General features: G+C 50.7%; 5 protein-coding genes across 5 annotated transcripts; 3 read left to right on the forward strand and 2 right to left on the reverse strand.

The window, feature by feature from the left end:
• Positions 1–2,516: 2,516 nt before the first annotated feature.
• GIQ15_06182 (6-methylsalicylic acid synthase) lies at positions 2,517–7,895 on the forward strand (the record flags this gene model as incomplete). The annotated part of the gene is made up of 2 exons (XM_033553599.1): positions 2,517–2,594; positions 2,649–7,895. The coding sequence occupies 2 exons, from the start codon at positions 2,517–2,519 to the stop codon at positions 7,893–7,895; spliced, it is 5,325 nt and encodes a 1,774-aa protein (XP_033404743.1).
• Positions 7,896–8,728: 833 nt separating this feature from the next.
• Positions 8,729–10,494, forward strand: GIQ15_06183 (Cycloheximide resistance protein; the record flags this gene model as incomplete). The annotated part of the gene is made up of 2 exons (XM_033553600.1): positions 8,729–9,637; positions 9,691–10,494. 2 exons carry the CDS (start codon positions 8,729–8,731, stop codon positions 10,492–10,494), a joined length of 1,713 nt encoding a protein of 570 aa, XP_033404744.1.
• A 1,295-nt stretch (positions 10,495–11,789) lies between these two features.
• Positions 11,790–13,509, reverse strand: GIQ15_06184 (uncharacterized protein; the record flags this gene model as incomplete). The annotated part of the gene is made up of 6 exons (XM_033553601.1): positions 11,790–11,813; positions 11,874–12,448; positions 12,508–13,156; positions 13,207–13,304; positions 13,361–13,401; positions 13,466–13,509. The coding sequence occupies 6 exons, from the start codon at positions 13,507–13,509 to the stop codon at positions 11,790–11,792; spliced, it is 1,431 nt and encodes a 476-aa protein (XP_033404745.1).
• A 1,197-nt stretch (positions 13,510–14,706) lies between these two features.
• Positions 14,707–15,681, forward strand: GIQ15_06185 (uncharacterized protein; the record flags this gene model as incomplete). Its single annotated transcript, XM_033553602.1, has 1 exon — positions 14,707–15,681. The coding sequence occupies one exon, from the start codon at positions 14,707–14,709 to the stop codon at positions 15,679–15,681; it is 975 nt and encodes a 324-aa protein (XP_033404746.1).
• Positions 15,682–15,842: 161 nt separating this feature from the next.
• On the reverse strand, positions 15,843–18,038 carry GIQ15_06186 (fumarate reductase; the record flags this gene model as incomplete). The annotated part of the gene is made up of 6 exons (XM_033553603.1): positions 15,843–15,940; positions 16,000–17,025; positions 17,077–17,540; positions 17,591–17,828; positions 17,881–17,949; positions 18,005–18,038. The coding sequence occupies 6 exons, from the start codon at positions 18,036–18,038 to the stop codon at positions 15,843–15,845; spliced, it is 1,929 nt and encodes a 642-aa protein (XP_033404747.1).
• Between the last annotated feature and the right edge of the window lie 1,966 nt (positions 18,039–20,004).

Consider the following 20,004-nt stretch of genomic DNA (forward strand, 5'->3'; position numbering starts at 1 on the left):
TGTTATCCATCGCCCAGAGAACGTGCCCATACGTCTCATTGCAGAAATAGCTATATCCGTACCCTGTGCAGCCCAATGTGCAGTTTCAGGCGGCATCTAACGTTGTCAGTTCATCTTTTTTTCATTCATTTTCCTCTAAACAAAACTTTGTTGAAGGCGGTCATACATCTTCAAGAAAAAATGATACCAAAACCATGATAAGAGCTTGAGTAGCTCGGAGCGTCTCCACCAGCCTGGAATTGAGGTCTTCCTATAATATGCAGGTCCTTGTTAACCTTCAGCGACCTGTCAGCATGGGTGGGATAACATACAGGAGCAGCAACCAAGTGCGCCATCAACTCCTTCATTAGCTTATTTCGTTCGTTATTGCACGGTGGCGGCCGCTCAACCAACTTTATTGCCCGCGACAACAGTGGGCATTGATCCTCTCGTTCTAGAGTAGAATGATGAAGAATGGCCCATGCTTCGTGGAACATCGAATCGGGTAGGTATGAACGCCCCATATTTGTCATGGAGTCAGGGGTAGTTGGGAATGTTGTCACGCGCTGATTATCCTCCTGGTCGCTTGAGGGTAGTGCTAATAAATCCTCAACCAAATCACCTTCAAAGGGGGGTATTCGTATTTCAGACATCCAGTCATCAATAGATGCCCAGTTCAGCATATCGCCGTCCGGGTCCCCGGTATCACCTAGGAGAACATGTTTTTGCCCACTTTTCTGCGTCGATTCTGAGGTATTATGGGAGACTTCACTACATACTGGAGGGTCATCATCTCTCGCCCTATCATCGCGCCAGCCTACCTGCGCCAGATTCTTGTTCCCTGATTCTTGATTCACGGTGTGCAGCAGTGGAAATTTGGTGGAAGACGCCTGCACGCTCGATGGGAGTCGAATGCAGGGCACCCCCAAGTGCGAGCACATCAAGCAGGGGTCCCGGGAGTCACACTTGGACTTCCGATGCCGACACGTCTGGCATGCAACCAGAGTGCGTTGAAAGCCCTTAGACATTGCATGGTGGACCGGCAGATGCCGATCCAAGATATCTCTGCATTCATCGGTTCAGCCATCTTCCCTTATTTTCTTGAGTGCAAGGGCCAATATTTACCTCCGTGCAAACCTACGATAACATATGTAACACTGATGTGCCCGGACAGGGTCGTGGTTTCGCTGATGACGGTTGAGGTGTTCTTTGCGCTGAAAGGATCGGCTGCAATTTGGTACTGGGCAGTGAAAAGGCATTTTCCCAGTTTCGGAAGATACTGGCCCTACTCGGGATGGTAAAGGGGAAGAATCGATATTGGTATAGGGATGGCTCTCAGACCATGGACGCTTGCAAAATGCGTAGGTACAAGAAGTATGCCCGAATGTGTAAATGTATCAGAACGTTTTCCCGTAATTATTAACCTTGTTCTACATAGATCTCCCAAGTTTGAGATGAACGCCCGAACTTTTTTATTTTTAGCGTTATGCACTTGGTGTCGATCAGCACAAGTCCATCATTACGGTATGGAGCATGATAGGAACACCTCAAATGAAGCGTTACTATACTGCGGAGGCAAAATCTTGTCTTCCCACTCTAAAACTGGGTGGTCGAGTAGACACCCGGAAGACAATTGCTGGCTGAACGCGCGTGTGTGTGACTGCTAGTGTTATCTCGATCCCTTCGTGCATTTTTCCACCAAATGCCGTTGAGAGGCCTCGCAACAGCCGTGGCTGCATTTACCTAGGTGAGTTAGTTACCTAACCATATCATGTGACCTCCATTCTTGGGCTCCCAAACTTTGCTGCAAGCCCAAATATCTAGAAACTTGACTGTCCTATTTCGATGTTGTATTTGTGCTGATAACTACTTTCCTTCTCGCCAGGTCTCTACTCGTCAATCTATACCACAAAATACCCGCATCTTTCTCTGCTCTCGGGATATTTCCTAGGCAACAATTGAGTTGAGCTACACAACGCAGACCTTCAATACACACCGTTTCACCGCTAGCCACATACATGGAATTCATCAGCAACAGGTACCTCAGGGTCCACCCGCCAAGGATGGATGCAACCACTTGAATGTCTAAAGAAGAACGAACCACACTAGTGGTATAATCGCGCTCATCGACTTCCTATGGGCCTCTGCAAGCTTGGCGATATGCCTTACCGATCTCTACATCATTAATCATTACGGTCTAATCGGTACGCTTAAATTCAAACCACAAATCTTAAACCACATATCAGAAATTAAGCCACAAGTCATCATCATCCCTATGGGGCGGTGAGGTTATACAAGGGCATAACACAAATGCTCAAATTCCCGATGGGCTTAGTAGAGCTGCCGATGGGAGTGGTGGATATGATCTACAAAACACATGTCCATCGATGTGAGATAAATGTATATCGCACGGCTGTGGTTGCAATCGCTATCAAGATAACTTATACAGTTAAATGCTCCCTTTTAGGCGAGTATCCTAGAACTCGTTTCATAGCGTGAAATGATTCCCTGGCATATACTCCGCTTGAATTTCCTCTATGTCTTTTATTACTACCACACCGTGCTCGAGTTCGGATGCCGACCCAAGTTCTCCGGCTACTGAATATAGTACCCCTGTAGGTGAACCAGCGGACGACAATTCAGATCACGAATACTAACTAATGGTTTAGGATCGATTACAAGATGTAGCCGTCGTTGGAATGGCCTGCCGCGTTCCCGGCGGTATACAGAATCCAGAACAGCTATGGCAGGCACTGTTAGACCAGGTGGTTGCCAGCGGGGAGATCCCTGCCTCACGTTGGGCACCATATCATAAAAGAGACACTCGCAACCCGAAGGTGCTAAGTCAAACGACAAGCTGCGGGTACTTTGTTGAAAATATAGAGGACTTTGATTATCAATTCTTCGGGGTCTCACCTAAGGAAGCTGAGCAGATGGATCCGCAGCAGCGAATCTCTCTCGAGGTTGCCTGGGAAGCGTTAGAAGATGCTGGTATCCCGACAAAGTCTCTCAGTGGTAGTGACACGGCTGTTTTCTGGGGCGTGAACTCGAATGATTATTCAAGGGTGGTTCTAGAGGATCTGCCCAATATTGATGCCTGGATGGGGATTGGGACAGCATACTGTGGAGTCCCAAACCGCATCTCTTACCATCTAAATTTGATGGGACCCAGTGTAGCCGTTGATGCGGCATGTGCCTCTTCTCTCGTCGCCGTACACCATGGAGTAAAGGCCATTGCTGGGGGAGAATCAAAAGTCGCAATTGTTGGTGGTGTTAATGCGCTCTGTGGTCCCGGACTTACCATAGTCCTAGACAAGGCTGGGGCCATTTCTTCCGACGGCCAGTGTCGTTCTTTCGATGAAAACGCCAATGGGTATGGCCGCGCAGAAGGGGCAGGCGCCGTCATTCTCAAAAACCTCTCTCAGGCGCTCTGCGAGGGAGACCACATCCTCGCGGTCATCAAGGGTACCGCGGTGGGCCACAACGGTAAAACAAACGGGATCATGGCTCCAGATTCTGAAGCGCAACAGCTCACAGCAAGGGACGCATTGAAGGTGGCTGAAGTTAATCCGCATACAGTTCGTTATGTAGAAGCTCACGCTACATCTACGGCGTTGGGAGACCCAACAGAGATTTCCGCTCTTGCAAAAGTCTATGGGAACGGGAGGCCAATCGACGACCCATGTTATATCGGCTCAATAAAACCAAATATTGGGCACCTGGAGGCCGGTGCTGGGGTCATGGGCCTCATTAAGACAATCTTGATGATTCAAAAGGGTGTCTTGGCCCCTCAAGCCAATCTGCAAAAGCTCAATACCAAGATAAAGTGGGATGAATCTGGCCTTAGAGTTGTTCAGGAGCCAATAAATTGGCCTAATGCCGAGGGACCTCGTCGTGCAGCCGTGTGCTCCTACGGTTACGGCGGGACTGTATCTCATGCTATCGTTGAAGAGCCTCCACAGCTACCATTAGTTTTCCCTGAAGAGATTACCGGCAAGAGCGTAACTGGAGATCAGATCTTGCTACTTTCTGCCCCTCAGGAGCAGCGCTTGGCAATTCTGGCAGCATCATTGAAGACTTGGGTCGGCGAACGGAATATGTCTCAGCTTGATTTAGCCATGCTATGCAGGACCATGGCGGTACGACGTAGCCATCACGAATTCCGAACTTCAGCGATTATTGAAAATCTTGAGGGAGCCATAAATGCCCTAGATTGCCTATCCAAGCAGTCGAAGGATCCCTGGATTGTCCATGGCCGTGTTCTTCCCTTTGATCTAAGGAAAGACGTAGTCTGGGTGTTCTCCGGTCACGGAGCGCAATGGACAAACATGGGGAAAGAATTGATAAACAACAGTGTTTTCTACGATACAATTCAGCCTCTCGACAGTATCGTCCGTAAAGAGACCGGCTTATCGCCCATCGAATGGCTCCAAAAGGGTGACTTCAATTCTTCAGATCGCGTCCAGATATTGACGTACATTGTGCAAATCGGAATTAGCGCTTTCTTTAAAAGACGTGGACTTCACCCCCAGGCAGTCATTGGCCATTCGGTAGGAGAGATTGCTGCTTCCGTTGTAGCTGGCGCTCTCTCGGCGGAAGAGGGCACGTTAATTGTGACCCGCCGAGCAACTTTGTACACGGAAGTTATGGGTCAAGGAGCGATGGCCTTGATCAGTCGAGCCTACGAGGAGGTTCGTCAAGACCTCAAAGCAAATGATAATGTGGTAGCAGCTATCGACTCGTCCCCATCCTCCTGCGTCATTGCAGGGACGAAGGAGGCTGTCGCCATCGTTGTTCAGGGGTATCAGGAACGAGGAATTAAAACATACGTTGTGAAGACAGACATTGCATTTCACAGCCCCATGTTGGATCGATTGAGAGAGCCTCTCTTGGCTGCACTTCAGGGCGCATTACACCCAGTGCACCCACAAGTCAAACTGTACTCAACCTCGCTATTGAACCCACGCGGCAGGGCGCTTCGAGATTCCAATTACTGGATCAACAACATGACCAGTCCAGTGAGACTTACCTCTGCAGTTCATGCTGCCATCGACGATGGCTACAGGAGATTCTTGGAAATATCGACTCATCCCCTAGTCTCCCATTCGATTAACGAGACTCTGATGGACGCTGGCATTGACGATTATGCGATTATTCACTCTCTTAGGCGGGATGAGCCTGGCGAAAAGAACCTTCTTCGCGCCATTGGCCAACTTCACTGTAGTGGAGTAGATATCAACTGGCAGGCTCAAATGTCTGGTGCCTGGATGCAAGGGGTACCTCTAAATCCGTGGGTTCATCGTCCTATCTCGCAAAACCCTAAAACCACAACTACCATAACCAGCCTACATGATATTGAGACACATACGCTCTTGGGCCGTCGCACCGCCATAGCTGGTACCGACATGGTGGTGTACTCAACTACTTTGGACAACGACACTAAGCCATTTCCTGGGAGCCATCCAGTTTTTGGGACGGAAATCGTTCCTGCTGCATGTTTGATCAATACCTTTCTAAAAGCCACTGGTACCTGCACGCTTCAGAACACTATCCTGCGAGTCCCTGTAGCAACCAGTGGCCCAAGAATGGTCCAGGTGGTAGTGCATAGCGGCCAGGTGAAGCTCATGTCTCGACTAATACAGAGCGAGCAAGTAGACGAGAGCTCTTGGGTCACCCACACTGAAGCATATTTGGTCCCCCAGTCAGGAACCATCGAGGAGAGGATCGATGTACCCGTCGTGAAGGATCGTATAGTGACCCGATTGCAAGATAATTTCACTATTGATTACCTGGCTAAGGTCGGCGTTGCGGCCATGGGATTCCCCTGGACGGTAACTGAGCATTATGGGAACACTAGCGAAATGCTAGCACGAGTCGACATCTCCCCTAGCTCCAAGAACCTTGACTGGAACCAGTCTTCGTGGGCACCTTTCTTAGACGCGGCTACTTCGATTGGATCTACTCTCTTTTTCTCCGAACCTCGACTGCGCATGCCAGCACAGATTAACCAGGTAGATATCTTTACTACTAAGGATCCACCTAAGGTGGGATGGGTCTATGTCCAGAGGGACCCCGGTGCAGACTACTCCTGCCATGTCCATATATTGAGCGATACTGCTCAACCGATGGCCAAATTTACCTCTATGCGTTTCTCGGAGATTGAGGGTACACCTGGTGCAAGTGGAAGCATGTCGAGCTTGGTACATAGAGTCGCCTGGCCGCCAGCTATCCACGCTGAAGAACCCATTTTCATTGAAAAAGTCATTTTAATTGCGCACAACATTGCCCTTGGGGATCTGTACGCAAAGTCCCTACCCGCTAGTATCAAGTCAGAACAATATACCACACTAGAAAACCTAACCGACCAGTTTTCTTACCCTCAGTGTCACGAAAAGACGGTGATAGTCTACATTCCTGATGAGGTGCAGTCGCTAGAGGAGGTACCTGCGGCTGCCGAGAATTTTACGTGGCAGCTCCTTGAGATTACTAAATATGTCGTTGAGAACTCTTTACCAACCAAAATATTTATCCTCACCACCAATGTTATGCAGGGCGAAACACCGTCCGCACTCGCCCACTCAGCCCTGCTGGGACTCAGCAGGGTCATTGCTAGTGAGCATCCGGACAAATTTGGAGGCCTAATTGACGGCGAGCAACACGTTGTACCTCTAACGGTAATGAAGTACGTACAAGAGGCTGATGTCATTCGCATCTATGATGGAGTACCCCGAACGGCGAGGCTCCGTGCTATTCCTCAAAACTGCCGAGCTTCACAGCCATCTAAATCCCTTCCGCGCCCCGAGGGCACATACCTGGTTGCTGGAGGTCTCGGTGTGTTAGGACTTGCTGTTGCTGAATTCCTAGTCAGCCAAGGCGCTCGACGATTGGTGCTTATTTCTCGACGGGGCCTCCCGCCGCGCAGGGCCTGGGGCATGGTCTGCAAGGAGCTGCAGCCAGCAGTAGCAACTATACAGGAACTTGAGCGACGAGGCGTTTCTGTCCATGTGCTAGCTTTAGATATCTCTGCTGCCAGTGCAACACACCGTTTACTAGAGGAATTGGACCGATTAAGTCTTCCTCCGGTTTTGGGTGTTGTCCACGCAGCGGGCGTGCTAGAGAACCAGCTAATCCAAGAAACGACACGAGATGCCTTCGCCCGCGTTCTTTCACCTAAGATTGCCGGGTCATTGACTCTTCACGAGGCTTTCCCGCCTAATACACTGGACTTCTTTGTCTTTTTTTCCTCGTGCGGTCAGTTGTTCGGATTCCCTGGTCAAGGCGCATATGGCAGTGCCAATACCTTCCTCGACACGCTGGCGACCCATCGCCGTAATCTAGGTGAAAACGCGGTTGCGTTTCAGTGGACTGCATGGCGGGGCATGGGCATGGGCAGTGATAGTGATTTTGTTGCCGCTGAACTGGAGAGTAAGGGCATCACTGATGTCACTCGTCATGACGCCTTCCAAGCCTGGTTGTATTTGGCACAGTACAACATTGATCACGGCGTGGTGTTGCGTAGCCGCACCTTTGATGAAGGAGAGCCACTTCCCACCCCCATTTTGAACGACATCGCCATTCGTCGTGCCCGAGGACATGCTAGCCCGCATAACAGCACAGAGAGTGACTCTCCTGCTCCAGGTTCTGGCCGCAACGGGGTTCCGTCCTCGGGGCCAGAGCTAAAAATGTACCTCGACGAGCAGATCCGAGGATGTGTTTCCGATGTCCTCCATCTCCCCGCTGCGGATGTGGATTCCAAGGTAGCATTGTCGGATCTCGGGTTAGATTCAGTAATGAATACTGCCTTGCGCCGACAGCTCCAGCGCACGCTTAAGGTAAATGTTCCGCCCACCTTGGTCTGGAGCTATCCAACAGTCAAACACCTGGTTGGATGGTTTTCAGAGAAGTTATCCCGGTAGGAGTGCAACGGTTGGATTTAATATGTTACGTTGTACTCTGTACTTTCGCTTAATTTCCTTAAGATTTCTTTTAATCGTAAGTCCTAGATAAAGGTAGAGTCGCGAAAATATAGAAATAACATATATAATCGGCTCTCCGTAGATCAGTCCGGAGTTTTATTTTGTATATACAGAGTACACATTGATATTCGTACTCTACACGTCGTACTTTGCCTTTAAGATCTCTTAGTATGCGGCGGGTAGTTATGCAGATCTCCGCCCGGGAACTCGTTACCAGCTTGGCATTTCACCGCTCTATCTCAACCTCCTCCGCTCTTCTCACCACTAGTTCCCAGCCACCAAATACAGGCTCAACCTGTACCAACTATTATCGTAGATGTGGTTTATAATACCAGCCAAGCAGCAACGATGGTGGCCGATGAAAGGGTACAATGAGAGGCAGGGACAACTATGATGCAAAACAAACACGGTGGCTCAAGTTTGGCGTAACCATATTCCCAGAGCCCTCCCAGCTAAGTACCTGCTAATATCAATAGTACCACGTACTCACACTTTCTCGCAGGAACCTTAACGCCAAAGAAACGGCCATTAAAGCCTTCAAGTTGAAGCAAAATGGGGTATATCTGCACTCTGTATATCATTACTGTCTACAGCTTTATCCCAAAATTGAGTTGAGCTGGACCCAACGGTTCTCTACCGATGGCAATCCCACAAAATGCCGACGCCGGGCCGCCAATGTCCCGCCGTCATTCACTATCCAGCGGAAGGATATATGTGCTGCTAGGCCACTCATCCAGCTTTACGATCAAAGATATCCATGAGCAAACTCCTCCATGGCCTCGTTCCTACCCAGTACACCGTTTGGTAGCACCATTCGCTGGCTGAGCAATGGCCGACTCTTCCAGTTCCCAGAAGAGAAACCCGGGTTCCGTTTACCACCGAAATACTTAACAGCAGCAGAACGATCGACCCAGCAGTCAACGTCCCATCCGGCCGCGCACAATGCTCACGAAAGTAATGAACGACCACCGTCGCCAGAGCCATCATCACCAGGTGGTGAAAGCGTGGATCAACCCCTAGAAGATATAGAGAAAAGTGAACACCTCGCTGTACATCAATGCCTCAGTCCGGAGGTCACCCCGGACGGAACAATACTCGTGGGCTGGTATTCTGATAACGACCCCGGAAATCCTCACAACTGGTCATCTTGGATGAAATTTCTGGTATACGTTCAGATAAATTTCTACACGTTTGTGATCTATATGTCGTCTTCCATTTTCTCCATCGTTCAGGGAGAGTTCATGGATATCTACGGTGTCCCTCAATCAGTGGGCTCTCTGGGTCTTGCGCTGGTACTTCTAGGCTATGGAATCGGACCGATGCTCTTCAGTCCCTTGTCAGAAATTGCGGCACTGGGCCGCAATCCTCCGTATCTAGTCACACTGGTAATCTTCATGATAATAACCGTGTTGACGGCGGTAGTGGACAACGCACCCGGTTTCCTGGTTTTACGCTTCCTCCAGGGGTTCTTTGGGTCACCATGTCTAGCCACCGGAGCAGCATCGCTGGCAGATGTAACTAGCCTCGTGAATCTACCTTACGGGCTTTGGATCTGGGGCACCTTTGCCACATCCGCGCCAGCAGTCGCCCCGACCATTGCTGGATTCAGCTCTGTGGTTAAGGGATGGCAGTGGTCCATGTGGGAAGTCCTATGGGGTACCGTGCCGTGTTTGATACTACTGGTTCGTCCCACTCCTCACTATTGCAGGGCTCCAATACTAATATTGTACTCTAGTTGTTTCTCCCGGAAACCTCCATTTCTACAATACTACATTATCGCGCAAAACGCCTCCGAACCGTTACCGGCAACCAAGCCTTTAAAGCTCCTTCCGACGTTGACGCATCCAGGTCAACCGTTGCAGCAATCGTGAACAACGCGCTAATTATCCCCTGGAAGATCAATGCCTTGGATCCGGCCATTCTCTTTACTACAGTCTACACTGCACTGGTATATGCCATCTTCTACTCTTTCTTTGAGGTATTCCCTCTCGTCTACCTAGAGATATACCACCTGAGTCTACCGCATATGGGTCTGGTGTTCCTTACTGCTATCATTGCTGTCTTGATCATCATGCCATTTTACTTCCTCGTGGTCCATTTTACAATCAGTCGGCCCATGCTTAGCGGCTCGTTCCCTCCACCGGAACGCCGACTTATACCAGCCCTGTTGGGTTCCTTGCTCGTTCCTACGGGGATGTTTATATTTGCCTGGACTTCAAGGAAAGATATTCATTGGGTTGTACCCACAATGGGATTCTTGCTCATAATGGCCGGAGTGGTTACCCTTCTACAATGTATGTTTGGGTACATGGCCGTCGCGTATCCGAAGTATGGTGCAAGCTTGTTTGCCATGAACGATTTTGCTCGTTCGTCTCTAGCCTTTGCGTCGATTTTGTGGTCCGGTCCACTATATCGAAATCTTGGGATTGCCAAAGGCACAAGCTTGATTGGGGCATTAACAGCAGCTTGTGTCCTTGGAATCTTTACTCTCTATTGGTTTGGACCCGTGCTACGAAAAAGAAGCCGCTTTGCTGGGTAGACTAACTCCTGAAGTCCAGAGTTTACAATATTTAAAACATTTGCTCGTGGAAGTTCTCTCGGCGTCGGGAAGAAATGACGAATGAAGTCACGATGTCAGTGTAATCAAGCCTTGCGGCTACTCCTGCCCTGTGTATCTATAAAAATATAATTACCTTCCCTCCATGTTCTTCTTTATTAGTTGGTAGTACTATCCTGTCAGACGTCCAAACAAGGTGGTAGGGAGCAAATCTGCAGACGGGACAGCCCGCAACCTTAACCTCTCGCCTAGGTTTGGAGCAAGGATGAAATTGTTCTTCTCGTTTTGTTGAGACATGGTACTTGGTTTAGTTTCTATCTCCGTATGAGTCGTCGTAGTGAAAGGCACCTCCAAAGATATTTGTATTAAATTATTCATTAATTAGTTATTTAGGCTGATAATCATAAACCTACGTAGCTATTATCTACATATCCCTGGTAACATAGCCGGCGATGAAGCTATAACCCTAGTATGGCTCTTCTTAGTAGAACTGGAGATATATATTACTGTCAACCGGGTTCAGGGATGGAAAGAAGAAGAATACCTACATTTATCCCAGCAGTTCTTTATCTCCGAACCTCTTACGGTACGTTCATATTTATCTCAACTTCTCCTATCTTCCCCTCCAGCTGCCCCATAAATAACAAGAACATATTTTTTTTAGTTTGATAACATCCTAATTCTAGACTAGAGAGTTCTTTCTAGCTTTCTTTTTTGGTTTCTTTGCGCCCAGGTCCAGGTCCAGGCCCAGATCCAGGTTTCCCTGGCATGCACATCCACATCCACATCCAAGGCCACTGTCCTTTTTTTTCATTTCATTTCCATCACACGTAACAGAATAAATGTGTAAGTTTGGTTTTCTGTTCTTGTCTTTGTTTTGGATTTCACTTCTAAAGCGAGAGGAGAGAGAGAGGGTAGGGAAGGAAGATAGGGTGAGGATCGGTAGTAATGTTCAGAGTTTAGAATTTAATGGTACTTTCCCTCTAGCATAGAGGGAGTCGCTATTGCTTCACCATTTATGGCAAGTTTATATGTTTGAGGGGCATGTTGCATATTACCTGTCGCCAGGAGCCACGAAACGGGGGTGAAGATAGAGACAAAGACATAAAGACAATAGGGGTTTGGTAGACAGTAGACAGGAATAAAAGGGTGTGACTTGGTAAGGGTGGGGGGGAACGAAGGGTAGGCATGTAGGGTAAGTGGGCTGTGCCATTTGGTGGTAGAGTAGATAGATTGATAGAAGGTAGGAGATATCAATGGCGATATCATGCTCATCCTCACAATGCAGAGAACACAAAGAGCTATATAAATTGTCAGCGAGGGATTCGGGAGGTTTAATAAGGAGAGGGAAAGCAACTTACGTTATTTGTAGCTGCGATGGCGATACTGTCTTCGAACGGATGCCAACTCATATGTAAGATTTTCTTGTTGAAATCAATCTGATCTGCGTCCGTTTCCTTCCTCATCCTCCCTCCGGCGCCCGAGGGGCTACCAGACCTTGATCCGCTCTTCTTTCCAGCGTTTGTGGATGCCGCAGAGTTGATTGGCGTGGGTACACCAACCTTCTTGGCCTTGAACGCCGTTTTATCCGCCTGTAGCACGACCTCGGTTTCCTTGGTAGGATCAGACGGGTAGATCATGAAGTTATTATTATAGCTTCCCGTCATCACGTTCTGGGCATCACCAGAGAAGACAACCTCGAACTTGTCGAAGATGCTGTCGTTTTCGTAGGTGTCGCAGAGGCGCGGGCGGAGGTGTTCGTGGATCGGGATTGTTTTTACGGGCTGGCGCTCCATGTTGACATCCCAGATCTTGACGGTAAGGTAGTCACGGGAGAGGATGTAGCGGCCATCATGGGAGAAGCGAACGTCGGAGATGGAGGAAATGATTTCGGAGAAGAACGAGCGCGAGGTGACGTCTTCTTCCTGTTCGAACTCTGCACAAATACGTAAGCTAATATATCCTGAATCTCTAGATTGGTAAGAAGAAACATACGTTTATGATGCTCATCGCACAGAGCCCGCTGTCGCATATCTGCAAGCTTGATGGTACCCTTTGAGCTTGCGTACATGAACCAGTTACAGCTGGTGGGGTGGAATTCGGCCGCGGTGATAACTTCAGTCAATTCCTCCATGTTCGCAGGCTTGATGTCGACAATGTTGAAGCTCTGGTCCTGGATGTTCAAGTTCCACAGATTGATCCGGAGATCGTCACTGCTGATAAAGGTCTCCCCATCACTGTTGACGGATATGCTGTTAATATGATAAGCGTGAGCGTTGGCGTATATCCGCCTGGGTACGGCGGCGACGACAGTCTCGTGGTGTGTCATGCGAGGGAGCTTGAGGGAGGTGGAGTCCTTGAACGAGACGCGGGAAGGGCGCGAGATGCCACCACCGCTTACGGCACCGGCCGGGGTGAGATCGCGGGAGAGGTTGTTCTCGGCCACGACCTTGAGCGACTTGTCGAAGACCTTCCATAGTTTTATAGTCTTGTCGTTTGTCGATAGGAGATAATGCGATGCGTTCTGCCGTCTACACCATTTTATCTTGTTGATCTTTTCCTCGATCTCTAATGATTTTAGATAGTCGAACTCGGGCTCGTGGGATTGAAACTCTGTATGGAACTTGTATTCGCATGTTTTTTTCTAGTATCTATCAGCTGAATGTGTGCATGAGTGCGTGGGGGGTATCTCACCGTCTCATTCCTTTCGAACAGGACGACTCGGCCGCCCTTGTCACCTGTGGCGAGGTAGTTACCGGTGTGGTCGAACTCGACGGTAGAGATAATATCAGCTGGACGAGAGGTGAGTATACGATCGCATAGTCGAAAGCCAAGAACAAGTATATACCTTCTGTTATATCTTCTACATCGCCTTTATCACCGAAGCATCTACACTCGGTCAGTACAGGGATAGTGGTGGTGGTGGTGGTGTAGGAGGAGAGGAGGGACGGACTGTGTGAACTTCCAGGTGGGTGAACCTGGATCGCCGTCTACCATTGTTCAGCGGTTTGCCAGACTGTCCCGTAGGCAAAGACTGGAGATGTAGATAGCGAGACTCGTAGGTGTCTGGACGGTGTTTTGTCGATGTCGAGGTCGCCGTCGAAGTCGAAGTCGAAGTTGATGGCGATGGTCAGAGAGGGCGAGGGCGATAAGGAAAACGCAGATAGAAGGCCAGACAGACGTCGCTTAGTGCGTGACTTTTAAGCTGCAGAGAAACAACAACGCCGTTAGCAAGGTGTCAGGTCATCATCTGGCAGTGAGAGCGGTGTTTGTTTTCTTTTCTTTTTCCTGTCTTCTTTTTCAGGCCAGGCCAGGGTGTGTGGTGGTGGTGATGTTTGGGGCGGGCAGACGGAGGAAGAAGAGGAAGATGGCGGGCAGCAACTCAGACAGAGCTTGACACAGCAGACAAAGATGAAGATGAAGCTGCTGTCTCTGAGAGACTGGATATACAGACCAGAGCAAAGGGCGAGGCAGACGTCTCTACGATGACGCAGAAGAAAGGTGTAGAGCGGGGGAGAAGGACAGGGTGTAGATAAGTATAGAGCGAGCAGGGAGTGAGCAGTGAATCAGGCTGAGATACTGGCAATTGATAGAGGAAACAACAGGCAAACAACAGGCGCCTTGAAGGTGGAAGAAGAGAGTAGACAAGGCGGAACAGACGGGGGATGCTGGATGAAGCCGGAGCGAGCAAGCAGAGTTGATGATGATGCTGGGAACAAGCCACCGGGCGCTAGAGAACATGGATGCGCCTTACCTGTACTTGATCAGCCTGATACTGCTTACCGTGCAGTGTAGATGTGGGCTGGAGACAATATAAGAGAGAGATGAAGGAGAAGAAGGAGAAAAGGAAGAAGAAGATGATGATGATATGATGATGTGAACTCCGTCACTTGTTCATCTTCACCTGCGCCACCAGCAAAACTCTACAAACCTCTACAAACCTCACGCGGGCAGACAGCAGACAGCAGATGTCTATACAGACTGGCAGTAAAGGCTGAGATGACTAGATATAGCTGGATGTTGATACAGTTGGATACAGGATAGCAGGTCGATACACGGATAGCAGTAAGATGTCTTCACATGCAAACAGACGCTTCCTAGGCAGGATATAGATACTTACTCTCTAGACTTGACCAGATACAAGACAGACAGACAGACAGAGACAGAGACAGACAGAAGACACAGACAGGAGATATGGACAAAGACCAGCCAAAACCGCCGGGGAAGCCAAAGAGTAGAGAAGAGGCCTCTACATCTACATCCATGGCCGGTAGAATCCAGTCGTCTGCCGCCGGCCTGCTGAGAACCACCATATCGCCCTCCTCGCCCTCGCCCTCGAACTCGTACGCCTTTGCAAACGGCATCTCCTCGTCCCTGGCGAGCGTCTCGAGCTCCGAGAAGGCTGCTCCCGCCTCTGGATCATCTTCAGCATCGCATGGGCCAGGAGTAGAGAGCGGCTTTCACCACGGATTACCCTCTGAGTCGGGCTTTCGATCTCAGCAGCCACAGGCGCAGATACACTCTCACTCGGAACAGGAGTTTCATCAAGGAGGTGGGCTGCCGCTTGATGATGTCGGTGTCTACGACCTGTCTGATTCCAAGGGCAAGGGCAAGGGCAAAGGGAAGGGTAAAGTGGAGGAAGAGAGATTTGATTCTGCTTGGATGGCTGCTACTACCGCGTCGAATACTAGGCCGTCGATATCACGTTCTGAACAAGAACAGAGAGACGGTGAAGCTGTCTCTGCTCTGCTGTCGTCTTCATCATTTGATCCCCTATCTCTTCCCGAGGACGAACTCGATATAGAACCAGAACCGGACATGGACTTCCTTATACCCGGCTCAGACCAGACACAGCGACCACTACAACCATCCATATCGTCAACCTCTCTAATACCGGACATCGACTTCGTGCTTACCTCCTTGAGAAACGCCCCGGCGCAGTCTCAGACTGAACACCTGAGAGATTTACCCGGTGTAGCAGAGTGGTTGGATCTGGATGCCGAGTACCAGGATGTGGTGTGGGGGTATTTGAAGCCGCGGGTCGAAGAGGCGAGGCAGGAAGTGCAGGAGAGGTCAGAGAGGGGGGAGCAGGGAGTAGGTGATGGGCCTGCCGTGATGAGGTTGAGGATGGTGTTGGCGCACTTGAAGGAAGGGAAGGGCATGATATAGGTTATTACGATGGTGGACGAGTAACTTGTACAATATTGGAATATATCAATTCATGTAGATGGTAAAATATGAACTTAGATCGTAAAAGTACATCCATCCTTGACATGTGGACGCGAAATACAGCATAAAGGAATACGGGAGGCATATATACATAGTTCGAACTAATACTCCAGGCTAGGCGTCTGGCCCTTCACGCGTCCAATGACGACCTGGGCAGCGTACTTTGGAATAACCTCGTCGTCGTGCAACATCTCGAATTCTAGGCGGTCAATTAGCATCATTAATGTAGGTACTTTAGGGGATAAATGCATGACTTACCTTCGGTGGCATCTCGTCCCATATGGCTGAACAACGCCTGCGCTCCACCGGGATGCTCATCCAACCAGTTCGTCACATCCATCACTACGCCCTTGACAACGATCCAGAGGTCGTCCTTCTTATTGTGTTTCGCTACCTCTTCCATCGTGAACTCCTTCTCGGGCACCTTGAAGTTTGCTATATCAGCGGCGGCTGGGTCGGAGGCGGCGGCGCCAGCGCCAGCGCCAGTGGGAGCAGATGATGCAGATGATGCAGATGATGAAGATGGTGCAGGTGCTGTGCTTGGGGTGGCGGATTGGGTGGTGCTAGGCTTACCTGACGGGGCACTCCATTCGACAGATACCTTGCCTGGCTGGTTGGGGTCAATGTGCAGGGATATCTGGTTCAGACGCTGTTGTGCACCGCCGCTAGCAGAGGCAGGATCGTTGAGAAGTTTTTGGAAGAGGAATTGACTGGCAGAGTCACCGGCGACACGGCCGTAGACGACGCAGCCGAGCAGCGAGGAGCCACCAAGTCGGTTGGCGCCGTGGACACCACCGGCAAGCTCACCACAGGCGAAGAGACCATCGAATGGCTTCTTCTCGCTGTTCAAGACCTGGGCTTTGTCGTTGATCTCGATACCACCCATGGTGAAATGAAGGACGGGTTCCATCAAGGCGACGTAGAAGGTGTCATCCGTCCTCATGGGGAGGTTGTGGAAGAACTTCTTGCCCCATGGATCAGTCTTCTTGCCGTCTCCGATGGCATTGTAGTCATCGAATGTCTTGCGGAGGGCAGCTTCGCCACAACCGATCTCCTTAGCGAGTTCGGCTCCGGTCATCTTCTTCATGAGACCACGGCCGGAGTAGTGGCGGGTGTGGAAATCAAGGATATTGGAGGCCTTGCTGTTGAGGACAAGGCGGATGGGCCATTTGCCCTTTTCTTTTTCCTTCCACATCTGGCCAGACACGTAGTCACGGTGGCCGAGCTCGTCGGCAAAACGTTGGCCGTCGGAGTTCAGCAGGAGACCACCTTCACCGCGGAGAGCTGCAAGACGTTAGCAGGTATCACAATCGGTAATTAGATAAAAAAGCGTACCCTCAGCGGCAAGGAACTTCCACTTGGAACCGGGGTCCTTGGGGTCGATGAGACCGGTGGGATGGACCTGGACCTTGTCCATGTCGATACCGTTGGCGCCAATGGCCATGAGCATCTTCTGGCCGTCACCGGTAGCGTGGACACCGTTGGTACTGGACAGTCCGAGGGTGTCTGGACGCCATTTCTTCAAGAGGGAAGTCTCGGTGAAATCGGCGGCGTAACCACCGGTAGCGAGCACGACGACACCGTTTTCGGTGTGGGTTTCACCATTGTACTCGTATGTGACACCGGTGACCTGGTTACCTTCCTTATTGACGGCAATAACTCTGGCCTTCTTAAGCACCTTCATGCGCTCTGGCTCCTTCTCGGTCAGCTCCTCAAGTCGCTGCATGAGGGCGTATGTAATGGCCATGCCGGGGAATTTGGCATCGTGGCCACGGTGTGTGCGGGGGAACGAGTGTCCACTACTTTCATTAGCACCGTACTGTATACGTCTTATGGAGGGTCGACATACCCAAGTCGAGACACGAGGGTCAGGTCGAGGTTGAAGACATCCTGCAGCCACTCGACGGCGGAGGCAGACTTGTATGTGAGCACCTTGATCAGGTCTGGGCGGGCCTTGTCTCTGGCGGACTTGAGGGTGTCCTCGTAGAACTGCTTGACGCTGTCCTGGATGCCGAGATCGACCTGGGTGCGTGTGAGGGCTCCGTTGATGCCGGAGGTGGCCTTGGTCGAGTTTCCGCCGAAGAAGCCTATCCGCGTCAATCACCAGGTCCAGGTAGACTTGTAGACGGGGAAACTCACTCTGTTTGTCCAAAAGCAGCACGTTACCACCGTTCAGGTAGACGGTGTGAGCAGCACTCAGGCCGGACACTGTAAACAACCGGTGAGCATTGAGCTTGCTATCTGCATGAGGGGAAGCACGTACATCCACCGCCAACGACGATAACCCTTGGAGCCATGGTGTGTGATAACGCTGTACGACGGAGAGAGGTAGGTCAAGTGGTGTGTATAGATGATGGAGAGGAGAGAAGAAGAGGAGGAGGAGGAGGAAAGTTGGAAGAAGAAGCGGATGAAGCAGAAGAAGAAGCAGGCGGAGGGTTGATATCAGGTGCTTTGGGGATGGCCGACTTAAAGCCGAGGTCTAGCTTCGGCGGGTCCCGCTGGCCAATCAGAGGGCTGCACATGTAAGCAAGATGCCGGAACAACGACGGGCCGCCCTCTTCCCCAGACAAGCTTGGCGTTTCTTGGCACTTTTCCCCCTGGGCCGATGGACCTTCCCCGTAATTACACTTCACACACAAAAACACACCTTACTACCTGGTGGATGGACAGATGGTAGTTGCGCGGGCGGGTGGATAGCTGTGGTCTTTCTCCAGTCAGTATAGGCTGCTACGCTCTCGATCCCTGCGGTGTGTACTTACATGTGATGCTGTCCGGGGGAGCTCCCGGTGCATGTGAATATTATAGATCACGTGGAGAACAGGAACATCAACAAGAGTGATGCTGAGATAATGAGAGCGGTAATGGGGAGATGATGCTGAGATGATGAGAGTAATGATGGGGATAAGATGATGAAGATATGGAGACAAGAATTGACTTGCGACTGGGCCGAGTTGAGGTCATGCTGCTGGCAAGCTGGCCGTGTACGATAAGGCGTGTAACTCACGATACTCTTACTCTTACTTGTACTCTACTTAACTCTCTTATGCCTCTGCCATACCATCCATATATATGCTCTCCTTCTGTTGTTACTGTTCTCCTTCTGTTACTTCTCTACTCCGTACTGCTCTACTGTTACTATCTTGTTGCTGCTGCTGCTTCTGCTTACTCATATCTTACTAAGATCACGGGGTATGACGTGGGGAGACGTCACGTGCATATCCCTTACGCTAAGCCTAACTCGGCCAAGTTCGTCTGGCAGAAAAAAGCGCCGCGCTCTCACCGCCTCCACGCATCGTCCCAGCTTTTGAGTTTTCCGCCGTGGCCCATCTCGATCTCCAGCTTCAAAGTTGCCAGCACCGCGAAGCCGCAAGACCGCACCCCTTTACCACTCTATACTGCTCTTTACCGGCACTCGAGTCTGGCGCCCTTGTCCTCGTCCCATGTGCAGCACCGCGCCTCGCCCCTGAAAGCGTTTCCTTCGCCCGTTTTCCTCGTTGAGCTGGCACTGTCCTTCCCGCTCCCGGGCTGCTGCTGGTCGAGCTGCCCCCGTCGACCCTTTCTATCTTTGCTCTAGTATACGCTGCCAGGCTTGCGGACGATGAATCCGTCAGGTAAGGATGCGTGGCACCCGGCTGCTGGGCCCCAGTCTCATCACGCCGTCGACCAGATGGGCCAGCAGTCGGCGCGACCTGTAGGCGCTTTTGGGTATGTGGAGGGTTTTTTTTTTATCTTTTAAACCACCCCCCTTTCTCCTTGCTCTGTCCAATTTCTAGGGCAATCAGTCGAGGACCATTGAGCTGACGGGATGCCGTGCGAAAAAGGCAAAATACTCCGCTGGACGACCCGGCCTCGAAACAGCCGTCGCGTACCCTTCCTCCGCCGCAAGGTACGACCCCCTCCTGCCCGTAACAATCACCAATCGTCACTAATACCGAATAGGGCCATATCATTCCGTCAGTCAGCCGTCAAGTCACTCGTTGCCTACTCTTGCAGACCTCACTCAGGGTGCGGCGGTTGCTCCTCCTGCTCCTTCACACCAGCAGCAACAGCAGCAGCAGCAGCAGCAACAGCCTCCGCGCTATGGTCAGCACCAGCAACAACCTCTAGGACGAGGCCACGCACTTCCGGGTATCGGCCAGACGATCCAGCATGCATCTCCTCCTTCGTCTCTGGGCCATGATCGTGAGCGTGAACGCGAACGTGACCGCAGGCCCCGTCAGAGGGAAATGGACATGCTTGAGCTCGAGCGGGAGATGGAGCGTG

This window comes from Arthroderma uncinatum (assembly GCF_011692745.1).
Source record: "Arthroderma uncinatum strain CBS 119779 chromosome Unknown scaffold4, whole genome shotgun sequence".
NCBI lineage: Eukaryota > Fungi > Ascomycota > Eurotiomycetes > Onygenales > Arthrodermataceae > Arthroderma > Arthroderma uncinatum.